The 24,602-nt window shown below is 40.6% G+C and overlaps 1 protein-coding gene across 1 annotated transcript in view; it reads right to left on the bottom strand.

Annotated features, from left to right (window-relative positions):
• The window catches only part of LOC137326845 (proto-oncogene tyrosine-protein kinase ROS-like), a 170,356-nt gene that overhangs the window by 4,507 nt on the left and 141,247 nt on the right, over nt 1-24,602 (bottom strand). Inside the window, exon 44 of the mRNA XM_067992225.1 lies at nt 18,176-18,360. Within this exon, the coding sequence (XP_067848326.1) occupies nt 18,176-18,360 (185 nt within the window). The remainder of the gene's footprint in view (nt 1-18,175; nt 18,361-24,602) is intronic.

The raw sequence follows: 24,602 nt of genomic DNA, 5'->3' as shown, positions 1-24,602 counted from the left end.
GAGGAGGCTCATGTGCAGCATACACACCGGCATGAACCAGTTGGACTGAATAGCCTGTTTCTGTGCTGTACGTTCTATGTAAATCTGGAATCCGGCTCAGACTGACTCTGAAGCGAAGCAGAATGAGCCGTGAGACCGCTGCAGAGAGGCAGCATCACGTAACTTAGATTTGACATCAGATGGAATCTAACTCCACCGTTGATTTCAAAAGTGCTCAGGTGATACCATGAATATCCTGCAGATTTTTGTAAACTCACACAAGAGTTGTTTTAACTGCTTTGAGAGTGTAGGCACTCCCATCTGCGTTCTCAATACATTTAAAATTCAATGGCCGGGGGCAAAGCTCTCCAGATGCATGCAAGTGCATCCGCAGAGCTCCCTCCTGATCCTGTGGATTCAACTCAAAATAAATCCAGTTCTGCCAGGCTGAAATTGATTCTGTAGCTACCAATCTCAGAGATTTAACCTTGGTTTCAATACAGCCTTTAATTCTGGGTGCAAACATTCATCAGAGCCGAATATTTGCATTCATCTTTGAGTAGTAAAAGCTACTTTAGTTTACCTAGAAGCTCCAGATGAAAATTTGTTACTTTTAAATCACATCTTTAATCAATACTTCTTAACCGTTACCAAGTTAAACAGGAAATCTATGAGTAGCCTAATAAATATTATGACAAGCACTGTGAGATTTAACAAGCCTGCAGTACAGTATCCCCTTTTCAAAGTTATCTAGCTTCTCAGTTTCATTTTTCTAACACCAGACATCATTTGTATGGACATGTACTGAATGTCTCACTGTTTGTTGCAGAAATCACAGGACTAATAAAAAAAACTGCATAATTTAAACTCCAAAAACTACTCAAGAAAGTATCATATTAATGCAAACTGGAAGCTGCATTTTAACTAACTTTAAAATTACAGCCTCTTTTAAAAAAACAACTTTGTTGTAGATTAATTCATTGCCATAATTAGTCAACTCCATTACCAGGATGATAGAAGGCTAGTAATTCCCATGTTCCTAACTTTCAATAAAAATCAAGTGTCAACATTACAGTCCACTCAAAAAGGAAGTTTAAGTTTGCATGATTACTGTTGTCACTAAATTTATTCAAAGTACCATGCCTGTAGATTTGTTATACCATGTAGGTTTGTTGCAATATACTAAGCACACAGGAGTGAGCCTTTGGCTTAGTGGTGGCATAGAATCATGGAATTTTACAGCACAGGAGGCCGCCATTTGGCTCATTACATTTGTGCCAGAACCCTGAAAGTTCCATTCCCCTGCCCTTTACCCATACATTTTTTAATTTATTTTTTTCAAATATTTATTCACTTCTCTCTTAAAGGTCACTATGGATTCTGCTTCCACCACAATTTCTGGTAATGGCATTCCATGCCCCAGTAACCTCCTTCATATATAAAACAAAATCTCATAACCTTTTCCTTCATTCTTTTGGTGATGATCTTAAACTTATGCCCTCTAGTCAACAAGTCACCGACCAGTTTTTCCTGTTTTACCTTATCAAAACCAATTATTCACCTTGGTTACTACATTAAACTAAACACCCATAGGAAAACATGACCCATGAGGGGAATTCTCCTTTGCAATCCTGCCTGAAATTGGGCAGGATCGCGGCAGAGAATGAGGGAAAATTCAGATGATGAGGTCTACCACTGCCTCCACCGGGATTTCCATTCACCCAACCCTATGAGGACCACCACTGGCTGCTCCTTCCATGCCCACTGTATGCAAATAACGGTGGGAGTCAGGGCCCAGGTCCATAGAAGATTTCCCTTCCATCCATTTGACTTACCGCCCCTTCCTTAGATTCATGTGGAACGTGGCAGTACGCCCCGGAGAGTTGCAGTAAAGTGTCCCAAATTCCCCCTAATAAAGGAAGAGGATCTTGGTGGCAGGAATCCTGCTGTGGTCCTCTGTGCGTAAAGAGTGACCCCTGACCCAGGGAAATGGGTCAGGTTGGTTGGATCCAGAGGGGCAGGCAGAATTGATACCCACCAGAATTCTGCCTTGAATCTTGGCAATAGTCTCCAGAGTTGAGATTTTCAACAATGAATCTTAATCAATGACTTCAAAGGTGCACAGAAACATACTTTTATACTACATTTATTATTGCCCAAATAGGCAAAATAAATTACTAGTTTAAGCTTTTGAGGGCTCCTGTATCACGTTTGTAATATGTGACAAGTTCAAAAACAAAAATATCATACCTTCCTAATATCCCCATCAGTACTATAAAAAGATATATTCTCATAATTTTTAATCCTGTTTAAAAAAACCAAGAATATTCTCTGTCTAAAATTTAATGGAACATTGATTTCTCATAAGGTAAAGATAGAGACTGATTGCTTTTTTTTGTTAATTTCTATGGGATCTCTGCTGACTTTGAATGTGATGTTGGCCTGGTTGTCTGCTTTTAGAGAACTTCACTGCCAACGTATGGTTAGTGTCAACTTGCATACCCATGTACACTCAAACTGCCAATAAAATTTAATGAACAACAATAAAGAGCCATGTGTACTGTATAAAAAAAACTAAGAGGGTTCCCGTTAAGAATCCATAGTACATCTCAAGCCTGTTCAATGCCCTGAAGAGGACTGATAGTGATTAATGCAAGAAAATGGAATAATTCGTATCAGTTAATTTGTAAACTAAATACTGAATGTATAAGTAGTTCAACTCTGTGCTTAAATTTGATGTAGATAGAACCATTGCTTTGTCATTTTATTTTGTTTGTATCAATGTTTCATTGTCTAAAATGGAAGATTAGAGTTTTCATTTACAAAGAACACTGCACATAACATGCTATCAAAAAGTGTAAATTATAGCATTGTGTGGTGTAATATGCCGTGTTTTTTCTCCTGCTCTATTCCTAAATGATAGAATAATACAGCACAGGAGGAGGCCATTCGGCCCATTGTGCCTGTGCTGGCTCTTTAGAAGAGCTATCCAATTAGTCCCACACCCCTACTCTTTCTCTATAGCCCTGCTATCCAATTCCCTTTTAAAAGTTGCTATTGAATCTGCTTCTACCACTCTTTCAGGCAGTGCATTCCTGATCATAACACACTGGGGGAAAAAAAATCCTCATGTCGCCTCTGGTTCTTTCGGCAATTACCTTAAATCTGTGTCCTTTGGTTGGTGTCCTATTGGAAATGGTAAGTGTGGAGGATTCTCGTGAGGTCTGTTAAGAATCTGCTTGTGAGTCTGCTGGCCACATAACTTCACATATTACAGACCCAGATGCATATGGATGGATTGGCATGCTTTAAGGTGATTCTTCTGTTACTTGCGTGGATGCAGGTGCTAGCAGGGAATTGGTGGTTGCTGAGAACCAACCACCTGTTTCTGTCATTTTGCATTCAAGTCCCTACTGGAGGCCAAGTCCTGACTGTGACCATTGATTTATCCATGCATTGACTGTTGCACTGACGCGAGGTCTATAAATTTATTTTTGATAGCTGTGTCTAGCCCCTCTCGGGGGCTTGGGCCTCTAAAATTATCTAACTGTGCTCACGACCTGTGTACCTGAGGTCTCCCCAGTAGATGTCACTGACGCTGTATTCTGTTCAATGGCAGTGTGCAGACAACCCATGCTGCACCCCACTGCCCACCTGATTGGTGCAATCTGCAATCCTACCCACAGCAGTTTCCAGCAGCTGGTATAACATAGCTGGCGCCCAATAACAACATATGACAATGTAAATTAATTGATTATCAGTAATTTATAGCAGTGTAAGGTCATTCACAGTGATCCTCACTGCTTACTTTGGCATTTTCTTCAAATCAGGCACCTTGTTCAATGGATCCTTACAAATGTAGCAGGTAATTGAGACGACATTGTCCTAACATGTGATTGTTCCTCATGCTTGCTGGACTCTGTTTTGTCACAAGTTGTCCTTTCAACCCAGAGGAAATTTCTCTGTTCATTCATGCCATCCACAATGATCTTATACGATTCATCTGTCAAGCGTACTTTTCTATACTATTCTTTCTTCATCAGCATTCCCACAGCTAACATGGGTGGCCACACCCAATTTTATTGGAGCAAAATCCTGATGCTCTGGAGCAAAATTATTTCACTTTTATATTTTGTAAGCTCATCTTTGGGCACAATATGATCATGAGATATCCATTCTAGACCAAGAACAAAGGAATAAATCCGTTAAAGTATCCGCCCGATTTTCATTCCATTGGTTTCAATCGCATAAAAAAAAAATCAGGCTTGTCTAACAATGTGTGGGCAGGTAATCCACTCCACCAGCTTGCTGCCCAGGTGGCAAAGATGAAAATTTACCCTAAAGTCTGTGCACCTATGTTTGTCTGTCTCTCTCAGTTTGTGATTCTCTCTTTCTGTCCATATGTGGTCTGTATGTGTTTTTTTCTATCTGTCCAGGTGTATCTCTGGTTATCCCTATATTTGTCTTTTTCTCTGTTTCCCTGTGTGCATCTATTTTTTTCTCTTTCACTCTGATCAAGTCTCCAACTAAGATTACCTGAACTCAAGATATCAGAACCCAAGTTGGAGTTGAAGACAATCTGCCACTTCAGGGAGAGAGAGAGGTTTCTGGAGCAAGAGTTCCAGAGGGTAGTTGCCCTGCTCTGATTATCTACAAGTCAGGAATAGTGAGGGGCACATGCTAGAGCAGGAATGGCCAGAGCAAATGATTTTCTCCGACAAGCATAAAGCACTGGCTTCCTATGGGGAGGATGAGAACCCGGCAGAACCATCAAATAGATTATAATGGCACCAAAAAATGTGATGAATCAAGATGGTGAGATTAGCAATTCAGCCAGGAATGTAATAGTATTAGGAGGCTTAATAGTTAGAGGGAGAACACTACCTTTTGCAATCTAGACCAAGTGCACTGGATTTGTGGTTGTTGGGGTCCAGATGTTGGGGTATGGGACATTTCAGAAAGACCGGAAAAGATAATGGAAGGGGAGGGAGATCAGCCAGTCATCATGGTCCAGGTGATATCCAACGATATTGGAAACTCCTCAAAAGTAGTTCAGGAAATTAGGAAGAAGGTATGGGAGTAGGGCTTCAAGGGTGATTACTCCTGACAAGCCCCTCCCATCTTCATTTTGGCTCTAAAATTAGTTAGAAATCTTTCTCTTCTGAGAAATACAGCAAACTGTTGTATAACATACTGTGTAAGCACTGAACTTTTCAGTATTTTATGTGGTAATTTTTGTTTGTTTACAGAAATATTATTAAAGACTTTGTAGTTGGCACACTTACTAATAGTGTGTTTGCCAGTTTATAAAGTGCTTTAAGGTAGGAACTGGCTGACAATAAGAAAAAGTGATGTTGATTCCTGATAGTCCAAAAGGAGTCATGGACAGTTTTAGCCCCATTTTCATGGGCCCCCAATATAGGTAGACAATGGGAATTCCCCAATACTGCTAGGCTCTGCCTCTCATGCTGCCTGATCTCCCTCCCCAGTCCCGTCCGCAGAACCTTCCCTCTGCTCCCAGATCCCAGGAATCTCCTCCCAGTTGTAACAAAATCTTAAACTGTTCTCCCAGTGCTTCCATACCCCAGGACTACCCCCGATGCTCCTACACTCTAGGACTCCCTCCCACTGCTCCCTGATCTTAGGACCTGCCTCAATGCTCCCAACGCCATAGGTCAGCCAGTAATACATTAGAAATGTTGCATATAGTACTCACTTCTCATGTTCCTGTAAAGAAACCCTTAATTTCTACTTCTGTCACACTCTTTCCAACAGGTTTGCTCCTCACACAAACTATCTCCACCTATTATATTTACCCTTGATTGGAGTCCTCCCAGCATGTGGCAATGTGCTCCATTGCACCACCTGCCGGAGGCTTACTTTAAGATGATTAAGTGCTTTCAAAGCTTTAATTGATTTCAAAAGAAGGAAAAGCTTTTAAACAACTTAAGGCTGGTTTCCAGACACGGCCAGAAACACTGCATTTAGTTTCAATCTATCCAAAGTGTTTTATCAATAGATGGTTTATTTACAATATATTTTTCACTGTTTACTTTTATTTTTATTTAGTTTTCAAACCCTCAAAGGCCTTGTAGAAGTGGAATATGGAGCTCTAATTATACTGCATAATGTTGATAATTCCTCCCCCCTCCCTTTCCTGGTACAGTTTAGGATCTGTGAGCACTCGCATAAAGAGTAATGAAAACACTACTCTTAGCCAAAAAACTAAAATAGAAACACTACTTGCATTTTTCAAATAGTTCCCCTATTCATAAGAAAATATCAGGCATAGTGCATCTCTTCTAGAGGCAATGCAACTGCATGCAAAAATATAACGTTACTTCTGAAACTCATGAATCACAAGGTTTTTACATCTGTTCAGCATGTCGTGCTCTTCAATCATTTGACTGTAGTTATGCCATGTGCTTCCAGAATTCACAATGAGATCACTGTCTTCTGGTGTGCAGTGGTGGCAGTCTGTCAAAACTGTACGTTTATTTTCAGGAAAAAGTTAAACAAAAGTGGAGGCCAAAATTCACAGTATCTTTACCATTCATCACCATTAATATGAGATGTTAAAGATGCAGAATAAGAGCACAACTGTTTACTTCTTTTGCAATTGGTTGCTCTGCAAAAATGCTGTCATCAGTGGCATCAATTTAAGATCATCACAGCGCCCTCTTTTTGACTGACAGTTTAGCTGTCTATTATTCAGAGTGTAATTTGATCTCCTCCCCCTCCCCCAACATAACATCAGTACCTTCTAAAGCACATTTTGTTTCGTTTGGGGAAAAACAAGTTGCTCACTATTCCTTAAGCATTGGAATTAAGCACATTACTACTTGCTGTAATACACTCTGTCATTTGCTGATATTCCACATCCTCTGATAACATGCACTGCTTATAGTTCCTTCTTCAAAGCCACTTTTTATTCAGCAACTAATTAGGCTGCTCATATTAATTTCACATTATAGCCAGCAGACAATTTATTTTCATTGGTCAGAATTGAATTCAAACCCTGATCCCAGACTGAGATTGAAACACCACCATGCAAACCCACTGTGCCATCCAGTTCCATGAATCTTAAGCCTGATCTGGGAGCAGAACTGGGTGTGGAGCTTTTTGATAGAGGGCTCCGTGGAAAATTTAGACGTGCAAACAAATATTACATTATGTAATTTCAATTGGTAAATTTGATTCTAAATAGTAAGACAGCTGAAAGGAGGAAGTGAGTGATTTGGCATCTTGCCAAAACTGGGCAAGATTTTCAAAATGGTAATTGCAACATAACTACTATTGCGCAATCCATTTGAAAATTTATTTTCATAAAGATAAATGATATGAAAGCCTAATTTAAAATAAATGACATTTAAAAGGAAACAATGGAACAGGTGCATAGCACGATGCTATGTCAGTGAATCACAAGTTTCATCTTTCACTGTACTGAATGCAGAGTGATCCTTTACTAAACTTACAAAAGTGAATGAAAAATCCTTTGTTTAGAACTAGAAAAAAATATTTTAAGAAATCACCAGTGATGTAAATGGGATCAGTAAGAGAAAAACTGGTGAATATGCAATGCACACAAAAGTTCCAACAAAATGAGTACTGATAAAGAATTTGCATGTATATGGCAGGGCCCTTCAGACAACAATGAGATAAATGACCACTTATTTTGTGTGGTTTTTGTGGAGTTGCTGTTTCATGCATGGACACTCCCCTGCTCTTTAAATAGTGCCATGGCATCTTTTACATTCACCTAAACATTCAAACAAATTCATATGAGTGTCCTTTTAAATATTGCTCCAAATGGCCTGTCTGCTTCCTGTACCATCCAGTTTCCAGCCGCGGGTCCTGTACTCGGTGGCTGTTCCACTATTTCCTGTTAAAATTGTAACGGGGGTTGGGGGGGGTTCTATCTGAATGGCAGAACCCATTATTCTGCCACCTGATACAGGCATGGATCCTAACCGGAGGCAAAATGGTGGCGAACATCACCAATGCACTATCAGGGCAGCAAGTACTGTACCACCATTTTAACACTTAGTGCCCCGACAGTGTTTTAACTAACTGCTGGTTCTTGATTACCTTTTATACAAACTGATTCTTTTTTAAACTGACAGAAACAAGTAAAAAAAAATTTTAACTGAACACCAACAGATTTGGTATCTACGAACATAGGAACAGGAGTAGGCCATTCAGCCACTCATGCCTGCTCTGCCATTTGATAAGATCATGGCTGATCTGTGATCTAGCTCCATATACCTGCCTTTGGCCCATATCCCTTAATACCTTTGGTTACCAAAAAGCTATCTATCTCACATTTAAATTTACCAATTGAGCTAGTATCAATTGCCGTTTGCAGAAGAGAGTTCCAAACTTCTACAACCCTTTGTGTATAGAAATGTTTTCCAATCTCACTTCTGAAAGGTCTGGCTCTAATTTTTAGACTGTGCCCCCTACTCCTAAAATCCCCAACCAGCGGAAATAGTTTCTCTCTATCCACCCTATCTGTTCGCCTTAATATCTTATAAACTTCGATCAGATCACCCCTTAACCTTTTAAACTCCAGAGAATACAACCCCAATTTGTGTAATCTCTCCTCGTAACTTAACCCTTGAAGTCCGGGTATCGTTCTAGTAAACCTACGTTGCACTCCCTCCAAGGCCAATATGTCCTTCCGAAGGTGCAGTGCCCAGAACCGCTCTCAGTACTCCAGATGTGGTCTAACCAGGGTTTTGTATAGCTGCAGCATAACTTCTGCCCCCTTGTACTCCAGTCCTCTAGATATAAAGGCCAGCATTCCATTAGCCTTCTTGATTATTTTCTGCACCTGTTCATGACACTTCAATGATTATGTACCTGAACCCCTAAATCCCTTTGGACATCCACTGTTTTTAACTTTTTACCATTTAGAAAGTACCCTGTTCTATCCTTTTTTGATCCAAAGTGGATAACCTCACATTTGTCTACATTGAATTCCATCTGCCACAGTTTTGCCCATTCAACTAATCTACCAATATCCCTTTGTAATTTTATGTTTTCATCTACATTGCTTACAATGCCACCAATCTTTGTGTCATCGGCAAACTTAGATATGAGACTTTCTATGCCTTCATCTAAGTCGTTAATAAATATTGTGAATAATTGAGGCCCCAAGACAGATCCCTGCGGGACTCCACTAGTCACATCCTGCCAATGTGAGTACTTACCCATTATCCCTATTCTCTGTCGCCTTTCGTTCAGCCAATTTCCCATCGAAGTCCGTACTTTTCCCTCGATTCCATGGGCTTCTATCTTAGCTAACAGTCTCTTATGTGGGACCTTATCAAATGCCTTCTGGAAGTCAATATAAACATCTATTGACATTCCCCTGTCCACTACTTTAGTCACCTCTTCAAAAAATTCAATCAGGTTTGTCAGGCACGACCTACCTTTCACAAATCCATGCTGGCTCTTTCTGATTAATTGAAAATTCTTGAGGTATTCAGTCACCCTATCCTTAATTATAGACTCCAGCAATTTCCCCACAACAGATGTTAGGCTAACTGGTCTATAATTCCCCGATTTCCCTCTCTCTCCTTTCTTAAAAAGCGGAGTGACGTGTGCAATTTTCCAATCTAGAGGGACAGTTCCTGAATCTAGAGAACTTTGAAATCTACAGGAATCTGTCTACCACTTCAGAACCAATCACCCCCACAGAACTGCAGAGCACTACATGCAATGCCTGCGACTACTAAGTGTGACCCAAGCAGGAGGGCAGTATAGTGTGAATGATCACAGCTCTGAATTTTTATTCCTCAGGATGTTTTCAGCCATCCATGAGGGACCTGGCAGGAGTGCACCATTGCTTGATGCAGTACTGAATCCAAAATGTCATCAAGGCTCTGCTAAGGCATGCACTCAGTAAGTGCACTTTGGCACCAATCTTCACAGCAGACATCCAGACAGCAAGGACTCTTTCAAACTGCCATTTTTCCAAGTGTGCAGAACATCAACAATGGAAACCTTTAAAAGCCTGCAGTAGACCTTTAAAAGCCTGCGTCAGCGTTGGATACCCCATCTCTGGAACAGCAAGCTCCAAAACACTGATGGATTACACACCAGGATCTCACTGTGAATGCCTAACAAGGCCTGATCCCAAGGATTGATCGGAGTCGGCCACGTGCAACTCGGCTGGGCGCAATAATCACAACAGTATTTCTGCTGCCTCCTTGCTTACTTGAGATAATCTGCACTCCATTTTGGCCATCTGTCTTCTGCAAGAAATCAAACAACCGTTTGCTATGTTGCTTATCCTGCATATTATATAGCATTTGCTGCACTACCATTATTTAAACTCCAGTTGAGACAGAGGACAGGAAACAACTGGAGTATGTTAGTACACATAAATGTAAGATAGTACTGGTGGAAGCAATTCTGTAACAAATAGCACTTAAAATTGGTCCTAATGTGTCTGCTGTAGCAAAAAAATCCTTATCTCTGCTCCAATCTGGAGACAATAGATAATTCCAACAACCATGCGGAGTTTAATTGTTGCTAAGTCAAATTTCACTGTTCTCTGGTGGGTTTCGCACCAAAGGTAATAGTCACTAGCTAGAACAAAGCAGGGAACAGGATCTCTGGTCACTATCCATTGATCTCACTACAAAGTGGACACTTGGTGAAAGCAAGGTGTAATGCCCACACCCCCCTCTCCCCATTTTCAAATAGCCTAAGCCTGCCAACACTCATCATCTAGGCTCACAAGAAGAATGGCTGTTTGGGGAAGGTATTAAAGGGAAGCTGTTTGCACAAGGAACTGCACCAGTAAATGTCAATGCCTTCAGGAGCTTGGGTAAAAAGAAAAAACTGGGGTGCCAAAAATAATTTAAGTTTAATTTTGACTGCTTTCAAAGTCAGAGCGCTCTATAATTTGGAATCAAGGGCACAGTTTGTAAAACTCGCAAGATCATTTATGTCTTGTAAGAATTATTACCAAAACATGGCTTTTCTCAATCTGCTAGGCTTATTAAATGCCTTTGGTAGCAACGGAGATTGATGCCGAGGGTGTTCTCCAACAGCTCTTGAATTACTTTCTTTTACTTTACATGTTGAAGTTTCAAAAGTGTCACTTTTGCTGAAAGTCAATGGGGTTCTTTTTAAAAACAGGCCCCAAAACAAATTTGGGCAGCCATGCAAAAAGTCACCAAAGTTCATCCATTAGAATGAGATACTATGGCTGTTACAAGTCTCAATTATAAATATAATGAGCAAAGGCATTGTAGCAGTAAGTTTTTCAGACTTTATTAAAAATATACTGTATCTTTCAACCTTTTGGGCAATTTGTCGCTTTTCCCTTTTAGATAATTCCACTGTGCGCAATATTACACTGCTGTGTTTTTGATTAGTGAAGCCTGTAGCTTTAATGAATGCTGTTCATCAAAGGAGAAGGCCAGTGTTCTAATCCAATGCTCTGCCAAATTACGTTTCTTAGTGCCAGCTACTCCCCAATTTAACCACACACTTCATCCACAAATATCACTCCAGCGCTGGGCCAGGAAAATGTACCTCCTTGAGTCCCCCCCACACCACATTGAAAACATAATCCATAAGGAGCAGAATCACAAATCCTGTAGTATCTAAACAGTGTCTGAAGTACCTTTGGTCAGCAGCTGCATTAGTAAAATTATAATTTAAGAAAAGGCTTCCTTTCAGTATTGTAGTACTTATGAACACAGCAGGCTGCAACATATTTTTAGTTACTTAGAGCAACTGAAGCAATTTGTTGTAAGATTTATTTCTTTATCTTTCTTCCTTGCCAGTTTTCTCCACAAATCTCTCTCCCTTCCCTCCCAAAGGCATTGACTTGTTGCTAGGGTATTGTTCCATGGGCATATGTTGGCTTCTGGTACCTCACCCAACTGGCCAATTTATCCTTCAGTGAGCCTCGACACTAAATGCCAGGAGAGCATCACAACTGCGACCAATCCTGTATTTATCCAGTGTCCACACAAACTCACTTCCGGCAGTTGTCACTGAATAACAATCAGGAGGCCAATTATAAAATTTCTTTCACCATCTGATTGAGGTCAGCTATCGCAGCACAGACTGCGGGATTGAACATGTGATTTACCTTTTTCTGAATGGTGCAGCTACTCCCTGAACTGTTGGGGAGTACCTGATTTTAGTTTTAATTTGAGAAATATTCCTAGGTCTGTCTAAAGTAGTAGTTTTTGTAAGCTACATTCATATCAAACGTCGCATTGATGTTTAGAGAGATTCCTAACGTGAGATCCAGTTAAAGAAACGAGGAAAGCATTATTAAAGACCATGGGGAAATCTAGTGGCAATACTGGTTAATAGCAGAACATTTTCAAACTTACACTTTTGCGCATGATGTGAATGGGTGCAGAGTTCCACTTGAGCAACAATTACACTTTTACCACAATAGTTTGGAGACTGCACACTAGGGAAAAGTTTATGGCCCAGATTTTGCTATCAAAGTAATGGTGAGGCTAATGGCGTCGCTGTTATTTAAGCATAAATGGTATTGCAACTTCAGGTGAGGAGCAGATGCGCAGTTAATCGCGGAAATTCAAAAGTTCCTGTCCGAGTTGCGCCGACTTGCCGTTAGCTTCGGAAAACGACATCTCGCTGTCTGCCTCAACATTGAAATGCATTGAATGGCGAGAAGTTGCTGTATTTGCTCGGTAAATACAAACTAAACTCACCACAGAAAGTTAGGGCTGGTCTGAAGTGGCACAAGGAGCCTTTCTTGGAGCCATTTAAGGTCCGCGCATATTTAATTTAGCCTGGATTCAGAGAAAGGGAGCTTTTTAGCTGCCAGAGATTTAATGATGTGCTAAGTATTAATTACTGCCAATCCACCTCCATGGCACTGAAAGTTAACTATTACAAGTGTGGAGTCTCATTCCTTCAGGTTTTAATTGTTGTTGGGAGATTTTAAAAAAGTAAAATTTAACATTTTTACTTCTCCTTTCTCTTAATCCAATCTTTCTTTCCCTCTCTTTATTTCTCTTTCTGTACTTGATTTGACATTGAATTCACCCACTCTAATTTACACTTCCTTCTCAGTCCTTGCACTGTTAATTTCACAATCTTTTAAGCTGATTGGTTAAGGAGATACACAGTTGCTTGCCCTGTTCACTCAGGTCCCAGATGCCCGGTTTCCCTCGCTGCAACGTTACCAGCTCGCACTTTCAGCAACTTGCGACTCAAAAAATGTAAAAACCTAAACGTTCAAGGGCAAGTCTAATTAACGGCAGATGGCACTAGTTGCCCTGTAGCACAGCAAATAATGGCCCAATATCAAATCAGGGACAGAAAGAGAAATAAAGACAGGGAAAAAAATTAGATTAAGAGAGAAAGAAAAAGAGACAGAAAGGAAAAATAAAAAAATTAAACTTAAAAGTTACATTTTTAAAATCTCTGATAATTATAACCTGAAGGAGTGAGATTCCACACTTGTAATAGTTAATTGTCAATGTCAGAGGTTGATTAGCAGTAATTAGCTATTATCACATCGTTAAAAGGGTACTTGGATTGGAATGGATAAGACTTAACTTTCTGCGGTGAGTTTAGTTCGTATCTACCATGCAGAAACAGCAACTTCACGCCATTCAATGCATTTCAATGTTGAGGCAGAAAGCAAGATGCCATTTTCGCAAAATATGGGCCCATCTCTTTATGTTGCAGTCCAAACATCCAAAGTGAACTTTGCCAGAATTCTAAGTTTTAGATGTATTCTAAAAAAAAAATGAATTGACAAGTAATTGGTGCTAAATTTAAAAGAGGGCAGCTTGCCTTGCTGGCATGAAATGTTTCATCCAATAGCTTGTCTGAGAGTTTGCATAATTTACCCAACTGAAGAGACTAATCTTTGAATAATAGTCAAGTTTTCAATATGGACTGAAGGCTTCTGAATGTTTTGGCTGCTGGCACCATTGGGCAGTCACTGTTTGCATTTAGAAAAAACTACCAACACAGACCATGGGCTCGATTTTAGCACCTGTGATCGGGTGCGTTCCTGGCGGGGGGGCTACGAAAATCGGGGATTCCCGGGGCAGGTCGGGAGCCCGGCTCCAATCCGCCCCATTTCCTGGTTCCCCACTGACGCGCTGACATGCGCGCGCAGCCCCCGCATGTGGGACTCCCGCCAGCAATTAAAGCCGGCGGGGTGCCACTTAAGGTATTTATTTAGGTACTTCAGGTCGTTTAGAGACCTGATTAACATGATATTTTAGGAGGGTTGGGATTTTGCAAACAACTGGGACTGTTTCCCGTACTGGGGGAAACACACCCAGTTCAAATGGACGTGTGGCAGCTGCAAAAGTCCATTTGACAGGTTGCGGTGGAAAACCCTCATTCATTGCAGGAGGCCACTCTGTCACCTTGGACAAAGTTTGGCCTCCACCACCCTCCTCCTAACAATAAAATTCACCAACTTGCACACTTACCCCGGTGTCCAGGCACATGTACCTACCTTGCGGACCCCCTCAGACGTGTATCTTCCGATGGGGGCCGCCGTAGCTGCAGTCAAGACCTCCTCGGAGGGCGAACACCATCACCAGCCTCGCCAGCCACCTCTGACACGTGGAGCTCCACAACAGTGCTGAGACACATCCACCTGCACAGCAGGAGGGAGGGCAACCGCAGAGAGAGATGCATCACAGAGGGCACTACCCTTGCCACAGGGTCCACAGACCTAGGCTCAGCTTCCTGGACCTCTCCGAGCAGCAGTGCACACGGAGGCTGAGAGTCACTTGACATGTAGTCATGGATATCTGCAGCCTTCTTCATGCCGAGCTGCTCCCGGCTGGCCCGAGCACCATCTTCTTACCTGTCGCTCTCAAAGTCACCACTGCCCTCAACAAATTCTCCTCCGCATCCTTCCAGGGTGCCACCGGGGACATCGCCGACGTCTCTCAGTCGTCTGCACAAAAGAGCCCTGCAAATACACCTACACCCACTCTGCAGTGACACAATGCGTGGCATCAGTTGTGGGTCTTCATTGTGATCCTCAGGAAAGGGCATTATTGCACAAACCAGACGAGATTCGCAAAGACGTGGCAGTAGTGGTGTCAATATAATATGTAATGTGAGTTGATCAGAAATTAAATATAAGTAAAAACCATGACAAACCCTCAAACACCCTTGTGCATCCCCTTCATGCTCACGACACATTTGCCTTATGCTTCCTACTGAACATATGTGATGCATGCCCTGTGGCTGCAGCACAGATAGTGGCAGGTTGAGTGAGGCTGACCGTGAAAGAGATGCATCAGAGGGTGAGTATGAGATAGAGCCATGAGATTGTATGAAGATTGGGTTGAGTGGTAGTGGCGGGATGAGTAAGTGCAGGTAAGATGAGGATGAGCTTTGAGTGGGTGTGAGGAGTGATGTGACAGAGTAGTGTTGGCTGTGCAGAAGGAGATGTGGGGTGGGGGCGGTGATGTGGCAGACGGAGTGTAGGGGAATGAGTAAGTGTACTCACTTTGGCTGACCTACTTAGGTCATTGCAGTACCTCCTGCACTGTATGCAGGTGCGCGATATGTTGGTGGTGCAGGTGACCTCCTCTGCCACCTCGAGCCAGAGGCAAGCCACTTCCTCCTACCCGCCGGGGGCAAGATCTCTGTCCTCCCCCTCCTCCTCACCCCATCCAATAAGAGCTGGAGTGAGGCATCATTAACCTGGGAGCAGCCTTCCCCCTGGGCTGCTCCATGCTGTAATTTTTCCTATTTCTTGCAGCATGTCAGTGGAGGACTGCCCCTTGAAATAGAGCTCCTCCAGCTGACAGACCTTACTGCGCATGCGCAGTCCGCCCGCCGCGCAGCTTAGCAGCGGGGAACCCGGAAGACCAGGTAAGTGGATCCAATCAGCCTGCGATTGCGCGCGAAGCAGACTGATTTCACCGTGCGCGTTACCCACGCGTCCAATCAACCACCCGCCACGAACCCGCCGCCATGGTAATATCGGGCCCCATGAGTCACAATATGGGATTATTACTTGATTCTTCTAACTTTTCTCACTTTTAAGACCACATGTGTCAAATATCATCCTCCATCTGGGACAATAGGTTGGTCTTGGCTGTTAACATCCCCATAAGTTCAATCAATTCTCCTATACAGTCTGCCAGCAATAGATGAGATTCAAATATGATAAAGAGGATGCCGGTGTTTCCTACTCCATCCTTCCCCCGCACCCCTCCAAAAGATGGAACACTGCGCTTCTATCAAGCACTCCATTTATCCAATTATCACTTTTAAAACTGACAGAAATAAAAACAAAGTTTTTACAATAATTCATTAAAATAGTGAAAAATGACCTCAAGAAGTTATTCAGACAAAGTGGAACAGTAAAAGTTAGAAGCCCAATTTAGCACTTAGGGGAAAAAAAAGGCTAACGTGCAGCTTTTTGAGCCTTGTATTGGATTCATAGTAATTCAACCATATTCAGTGAAATCTGTGAGGCAGTTCACATTATGCAAAACCAGTTTACTTGTGTGGAATTTTAGTGACTTTTACTTTATACATACCAATTCAGCAAAATGAAAATAATTGAATATACAGGATCTTTTGTAAGCTGATTGTGCAAGTTTATCTTTGTGATCTTAAATATGCATCAGCTCAAAACCACAAATTCAAATAAATGGAAATTTGAAATCTTCAAAGATTCAAAGCAGATTATATTTCAAATATGCTGACATCTCTTTCTCCAGGCATGTGAAAGAAATTAAACTGCAATATTGTTTTTGTTTTCCATTGTTCCTGACTATGCCAAACAGACCTGAGATTTAAATTTGGGATAAAACTATTCTGTTAGAAAGCACGGTTTCATGCTGGAATTCAAAATGCCCTGTTTAACAGCAGTAAGTACTGTCAAATCCTTAACAATAATTTATCACAGCACAAATCTAAACATTAGCATTCCAGAATTAATTTCTTGATTTAATAAAAGGGATTGCGTGCAAGAGTAGGTTAATGCCAAATGATATATTAGGACCGACTGCTTCAGCGAAAGATTCACTGTACAACTGTCAAAACTTTAGATAATTGTTGTGTAGGAAACAATTTGCTCCAAATTTTGGCATTTGCAGTGAGGAATGTTTTGCTTCCACAAGATTAATCTATAGATTAACAAGATTAAGTTTATGTGAAAGACAGAATGTGTTAAATAAAATTGTAATAAACGGATTCTTGCATTCATCTACCTTTAGAAAGGAAAGCTAATCAAATTTAAAATGTACAGTTCTAGAATTCCCCTAGATATCAAGTTAATAATTTTAGCTGAATAATTGCATGCCCTCGCTTCACAAAAGTGAAGTCAGAAATACCCAAGACCAGAAGCCAGGTATTCAACTTTAATGAGGGAACAGTTAAAGCAAATAAATTTGGGGAGGTTGTTCAACACATTTCAGTAGAAGACAAATGGTCAACTTAAAAAGATACACATACACGAAACAACCCATGTTTAAGTCCATCTGTGATCAGCATCATTACTTTTACCATAAAGAAATAACTGATAAGAGGACAGCTGTTTTGGAACCTTAGATTTACATTCCATGATGCAATGACCCAAGACCACTATTATTTCTAATAAAATGTATCTATACTATAGCTCCACAGTGGTCTGGCATCTGCAATAGCAACAGTGGGATACCCAATGTACCAAGAATGACAAAGGGTAGTGTGGGAATAAAATTCTTGACAGTAGCCACTACACAGATGTAAAAGTCACCCTGTCATCCTCCTTAACACCTGTCAATCACTGGAACACAGTAACCACGACACCCTGCTGTAAAAAGGCAAGTACTCTGCTGGCTGCTGATCTTCTCATAAAACCCTCACTGCAGGAAGTATGGTGGACAGGCTACCTGGGAATGCAAGTGCTAGGACAGACTTGACTATAGGCCTCAACTTAAACAAACAACTGGTGAATGTTTCCTTAAAAGATGCACTCTGGACTCACAACTCAATTGGATGGTAGAACAATAGAACCAACAATAGAATTAACATCCAATTTGTATCAATTCCCATTAGGCCAAGAACAGTCATGTTATCTCCCATCTATACTGCTAAGAAACACAAAGCTGTTTTTCTAACCCTTAAGAGGGACAAAGCCATGTTATCCCTCTTTTTCCTCTTTAGGGATTACAATACTGTCAGTTGTTCAACCAGAGCATGGCACATTTACCTTCAAATGCTTGATTGACAATACCCTGGGAGATGTCACTGTTCCTGTAGCCATCATTGTAGTAAACAAGAGCATTCTGACCGCCTTGGGGGCTGCTTTTCAGGTGTTCCAGGCAGCTTTCAATGTATTGGAATGATGGCCTCTTGTGGGGTTCACGTGTCCAGCACTTGAGCATCAGCTGGTGGCTGTTTTAGGGACAAGGAAAGATGATCACCATGGACAGGAGAAAGCTAACTTCATTACTCAAAAGACCATGTGTGGAATGTCAAACTTTATAATAGAATTGACAGCTTTTCACTGTTTTTTCTGATAATCACAAAAGGTTCTTTGACAGTTATAAAATAGACCTTTGTTTATTTCATTTAGCAGCACTGCATACATTTGTAAATGCTCTGCATTAGTCACATTCCAATGACTGCCACACTCAAGTTTTAGCCAAAGAATTTCATTTTAACATGTGGAGAGAAACTTAAACTTAATCAATGCAAATTAAATTCTTTTGAGATTTAGAAGCCACTCAGCAATCAAGAATTATATAATCTCCAAGAAATACGTAACAGAAATTAGGGAATTCAACATTATTATAAAAAAACTGATACCATGTAAATTCCATAATGGTCATAATTTTTAACACTAAGATAATTACAATACTATGAGGGGTAAGGTCGAGGACCACAACTGAAGTATTATTTGCACAGCCATAGCATTTTCCAAAAAAAACTTATGCAAGATGTGCTATCATACCATTAAATATCCTAACTAATACATGGAAGCAATATTTTGTTTTCTGTATATCAATGTCTGTATTGAGAAAGACTGAGATGAGATGAGAATGATTGACATTCTCTGCTGTACAATTTGATTTTACACAAATGGTTAATATAAATCACTAACACAGAACCCAAACAAAGATTGACTGTAGGTATCAGAGGGCAAGCTCCCTCTAGGACTTGGTGACCAGTTGGTTATAGTTCCACAACAGTGCCCCGAAATGACTTGAAACACAAATACTAAATATAATGAAGACCAATCAATACAGATTTTCCATTTTTAACCACTTTGAGAAATGGCTTAAGCTAAAGCAAATATTTAAAATCAGCACAGTATTACTATTTCAATACAGTATAAGTGATACCTTTGCCTCCACCAGAAAATTTATTTTTGTTAATGAGCCATCTGCTTTAAATAACCACATTGCTGTTTCAGCAATTTAAATCAGCCCTAGTAGCTGGATTACACTGTCAATGCATAATTAGATCCAAAATTGTAGGGACTTATGGAGTCAATATTATAATTTGAGATACTGTGCAGACTTTTACCCAATCACAATTTTGGATCTAACAGCTGTCATTTTCACTGATATGAAGACATTGACATTCCCCACTGCTTCTCCTACCCCAATTCTATAAATTTGGCAGCCAGAAGGTTGCTATTTGATCCACAAGGAAAAGTAAATTGCTATGAACACTTTCCAGTAAGGTGAATGTTGTGACAATATTTGTCTTAAAACAACCAGTGGCTAGCAGTAGTGTACAGAAGCACCAATTCACTGTGTCAGAAAGTGCTAAGATTCTCCAGCCTGCTGAGTTCTTGATCTCAGCCACACTTGTGAGGAGGCACCAAGCAAACACCACGACCTCTTCACAGAAACAAGGGAAAACTGGAGGGAGAGTTTTCACTAATGCTGCCAGTTAGTATGTGACGTGAAACAATGAGTTGACATGGGTCGGGGGGGAAGAGATCTCCATATACAAAAAAAATTGCTGGAAACAAGGCAGAAGTTATCACGAATTCCATCCACAATGATTTAAATTTGTGATGGGCAGGATTAGAGATAGTCTAATGTTCAAGTTGAGGTACAAAATTATACATTTGAAAATAGCTCCATATAAATAGACTATTAGTTCCATCATTCACCAAGGTCACAGATGCCCTGTTAACCTCGCCGTGCCATCGTCAATTTGCACTTCCAGCAATTTGCGGCCCAAAAATAATTGGAGCTGAAAGGTGAGGAAAAAATCCAACTCATGGCACACGCCACGAGTTGCCCCACTCCAGCAAATTCTGGGCCATTATGTCTCTTGATGTCTGAATGGTCCTGATGACCAACTTGATTGTATGACACTTCCCCCCGGCTATTCCAGGAACTAAGTCTGCATGTAGACTTAATATTGCAACAATGCCTTTGTGCTATTGAAACACAAGGCCCGATTTTGGCAGGTGAGTAGCAGTGTGAGTTAGAAACTCATCGCTGCTCCAGAAATGGACCCGGGGCACAATAAATCGCAGGCCTCATTTAAATCCCGCCAGTCAACTTCTCAGCTGTTCTGGCCAGGAGTCGGCAGGAAGCGACAGAAGAGGCCTAAAGCTTTCCTTGTGGGACATGGAGGAGCACTCCTGGTCCTCGAGACCCAAGGAAAGTAAAAAAAAAAAATCCTTTTTGAGCCTGTTCTGGCCCCAATCCTCTTCCCGGCTGTCTTCATCTGGCAGGAAACTCACTGCAGCTTCCTACTTAGGCCACTGAGTTAAAATTGCAGATGAGTTCTGATTACATCTTCGGGACCTGACATGCATTTGTGAAAAAGGATCCCATCAGTTTTGGGTGGATATCCTTGCTCCCTGCTCAATTTTGCAGGTTAAAATCGGGAACCATCAACTCCCAGCATGTGTAAGTAGCCTGGGTGATTTTAATTGCCCACCTGCCCGGTTTTCGTCGGGCAAGGTTAAAATCACCCCTAGTGTGCAAGGAGGAAGTTGGGTAATACCTGGGGAAATGCCACCAACAGTAAAGTAATAAGGAGCGGGCTGAATGCAGTACCTTAGTGTATTACAGTCAAATCGTTATGATGGGCAAGACATGTGTGTCAAGTTTTGAGAGTGATGGAATGTATCCTAGCTGTCAAAAGATCACATAGAAAACCAAAGCTGAAGTGAAGTTCTGTAAAAGATCTAAATAAAAAAGTCATAAAGGGCAGATAGCTGTGGGAGCTAGCAGAAGGAAGAGTGCAATTATAAGATCTTACGGCATCATGGTTACTGGTTATGACTAACTGACGTGATGACTGATTGCTCTAAAGACAGGGAAGTGCGTGTTACCTAATGAAGGGAAAAGACTGAGGTGTAGAAACGTTCAGAATGTGATTTATGAAATAAATTCAGATCATCGACTATTGTGAATTACATTCATTTCTTTTCACTTGATACCAATACCTGATACTATTATGTTATCTCAAACATTTTATTGGGCTGTAACTTGCTCTGTATAATCCAAATAAATCTTATGCGGCATACTAAAAATCAAGTGCAGTTTACAACTTGTCTTTTGATATTCTATGCACGTTCTTAATTATGATTACATTTCTGATAAATGCAGGGATCCTAAATGGATAACGAACAGTTCATGTGCACTAAATAGAAACAGAAAACCAGGCCAAGGTGCTTATTAGTGCACAGGAGCCAAATAATTTCACAATCAGCATTATTGTTCGACACAGTTTTAAAGAATATAGTGCAGGACTACATGGTGGCTTTATGTTTGAGTTTCAGCCACTTGATTGAGTTCTAAATTAATGTGTTTTTTTAACTCTAAATGCCTGAAATGGATGGGGTATTTTCTGCACAAAAAAACAAGGGTGAAGTCGTTGCAGACTTGCTAAGCATTGTCCTGATGCATTCCCTTAACAAGAAATATGAAAGTAAACTGAAGAGGTAGGCTAGGATCGATTCCATCACCCTCCAAACTTGACACACATGCCTTGTCCATCATAATGATACGACTGTAACACACCAAATTACTGTATTCAGCCCACTCCTTCTTATTAGTGTTGATCACTTGTCTTCCCAGGAGATACCCAACTTCTTCCTTGCACCCATTGAGGAAAGTAGCTAGAAAACTGCCAATGCAAAACCACAAAGGATTTATGAAAACAATCAATCCTGAATGACCAGTCAGGGGAGCCTACTGATTTTTTTAAAAATTGAATCACAAAATGTAACTGAAATTTCCAAAATCAAAAATAAGCAAAATAAAAACATTATAAAAAAAATACATACTTCACAATATCATGATTGAATTTACCCACTGAATTATCTTTTGTGCCTTTTAATAGCTTCATTAAAGTTTTCACTCGAAGGCTTCAGCCTCTCTCAAAAACCAAGGCTTGGACTTGATATGTTTGCCCAGGGCTGCAACTCCATTACCTCACAGCAGCTCTTGTAGTCCCATGTGTATTGTGTACTCCAGTAGTCCAGGCCAGCATTCCTTTCTCAATCAACACCACAAAAAAATTGACTGATCACTTACCTCATTACTGTTTGTGGGACCTTGCTGTGCACAAATTTGCAGCCGCATTTGCCTACAAAACGACCATAACTAAATTTCAAAAGCAATTCATTAGCTGTGAAATGTTTTGGGACATACTAAGGCCATGAAAGGCACTTTATAATGCAAGTTTCTTCTTTCTTAATACACCTGTTGCAGTTTCTGTTTGAAATATAAACAATTAATTGTTTTTCTCAGATTAAACGTCAAATTATGTCTGTCCATAACAGTATTTCATTTTGTGTTTTTGAAAATGATATGAATACAATTGAACAATGAACTTGGATAGGTTTCCAACTAAACTTTTAAATAAGATCTATTCATTTTTTACTCAGACCCTAGGAATCCACCAGTGAGCCAAACTCTACATTACACTCATTAGTTTTGCCAAGCTTCAACAGTGGTAGAGCAGACAACAGGATTTCTCTCCCTCCTTCCACCATGCCAAACTTCAGCACCTCCACCCCATGCTGTCAATCTACAGGATCCCCACCCCAGTTCTTTCAAACCCAAAGACCATTCCCTTCGGAGCTACCAAAGCTCAGGACTGCTCGCAGTGCTGCTAACCTTCCCCACCCGATTACTTCCAGGCACTTACCTCTAATTCATAAATCATGCAGTGTAGCCTCAGTTATAAAAATAGTAAGGGATAAAGGATTTATGTGTAATGATCACTCACATATGGTTTTCACAAAATATTTGACAGAGCCACTAAAGTAGATCCCCAAAGCACTGTAAAAATCCCAGTATACTATGGAATTTGATTTATTCAGTCACTGTAAATCAGTGGCCCTGACATTACACCCTATTGTTACAAACTTCATATCCTTTGACTCACTGTGAGCAATGCCACAGGAAATCTGCTAGTAATAAATTAAAAGTCTTGCAGAAAGAGTACACATGCTGTCATATTTGGGCTGTCATACTTCAGATGCCACATTTCAGCATATTTTCTGTTTCACTGTCATGGGGGATCTGATTTACACATTTTATGATTACCACATCTCTAACTACTTCCCATTAAAAATACTATAGGACTTTTACATATGTAAATTATAGAATGGAGAAGGGTTGTTACATTATCAATTTAATACCAGCATTAATTTATTCTCAGCACAGAAGTTAACACTTGTACAATACAACATTCAAGGTGCGTGCTCTGATGTCATACCAACAGAGAAATCCAAGATTCATTTCTGCAGGATTGGGATTGGTCTCCATCTTTTCTATCCCCAGAAACACTATGCTCCAGCAACTGATCTAGCTAAAATGTCAAATGAGGGAGGGCAAATGTAAATTATAAAGAGTTACCGCTGGGATTTCAAATCTGCTTGGGAGTCCAAAGCTGCACCACTGCCACAATTTAATTTCAATTTACATTTAATCCAAGATACATTTAATTCAATTTTTCCTCATAACACTTCACAAGCATCATCAATTGAGGAAGATATTTCAGGTACTATTCTATGCATTAGATAAACACACATCCACAAATGCAGGGTGAACTGATCATTGTAGAAGTAACTTTCACAGAGTTAAAATTTCAATATCTCTCGTGAAAGATTACTGGCAAGTGTTTAGATCAACTCAAGATTATATAAAGCAATGATAGTATACTTAGGTTTTAATAAAACAAAACCAACATATCTCCTTTTCATTTTCCATTTAGCAGGTTAAGAGCTAGGCATTTGTGCATTTCCTCTTTCTACTTAGTGTATCTGAATCAAGCAGTCCCAAGTATAGAAAAGTTTTGAGAGACATTTTGTTTGTATTACATTGTAGTTTTTTTGCCTACCGCACAATGCTTATAGTGGCTGTGGAACATTCTGAACTCTTAAAGGGGCTTCTAGCAATGCACTGTTCTTCATTGGGGTTCTTCTGGGAATTACAGTCTAGCTGGAGGAAGAGGAACAGGTGGAAGGAGCTACAACTACAGGAATTGCAAATACAAGGAAGTGTGTTCATAGGAATCCTTATCTTCCCAAGAGAGTTTAAATACCCAAGAGAACGTACCTGCAGTTCTCTGATGAACGGTGCATTAAGACTGTGCTTCTCTAGGGAGACTGTCTGAGTTGTGTCACCTCCTGCAACAAGACCTACAACCCA

The sequence above is a fragment of the Heptranchias perlo genome, chromosome 11 (genome assembly GCF_035084215.1).
Source record: "Heptranchias perlo isolate sHepPer1 chromosome 11, sHepPer1.hap1, whole genome shotgun sequence".
NCBI classification, from domain to species: Eukaryota; Metazoa; Chordata; class Chondrichthyes; order Hexanchiformes; family Hexanchidae; genus Heptranchias; species Heptranchias perlo.
Note: the sequence above shows the minus strand (reverse complement) of the source record. Positions and strands in the feature narration are given on the sequence as shown.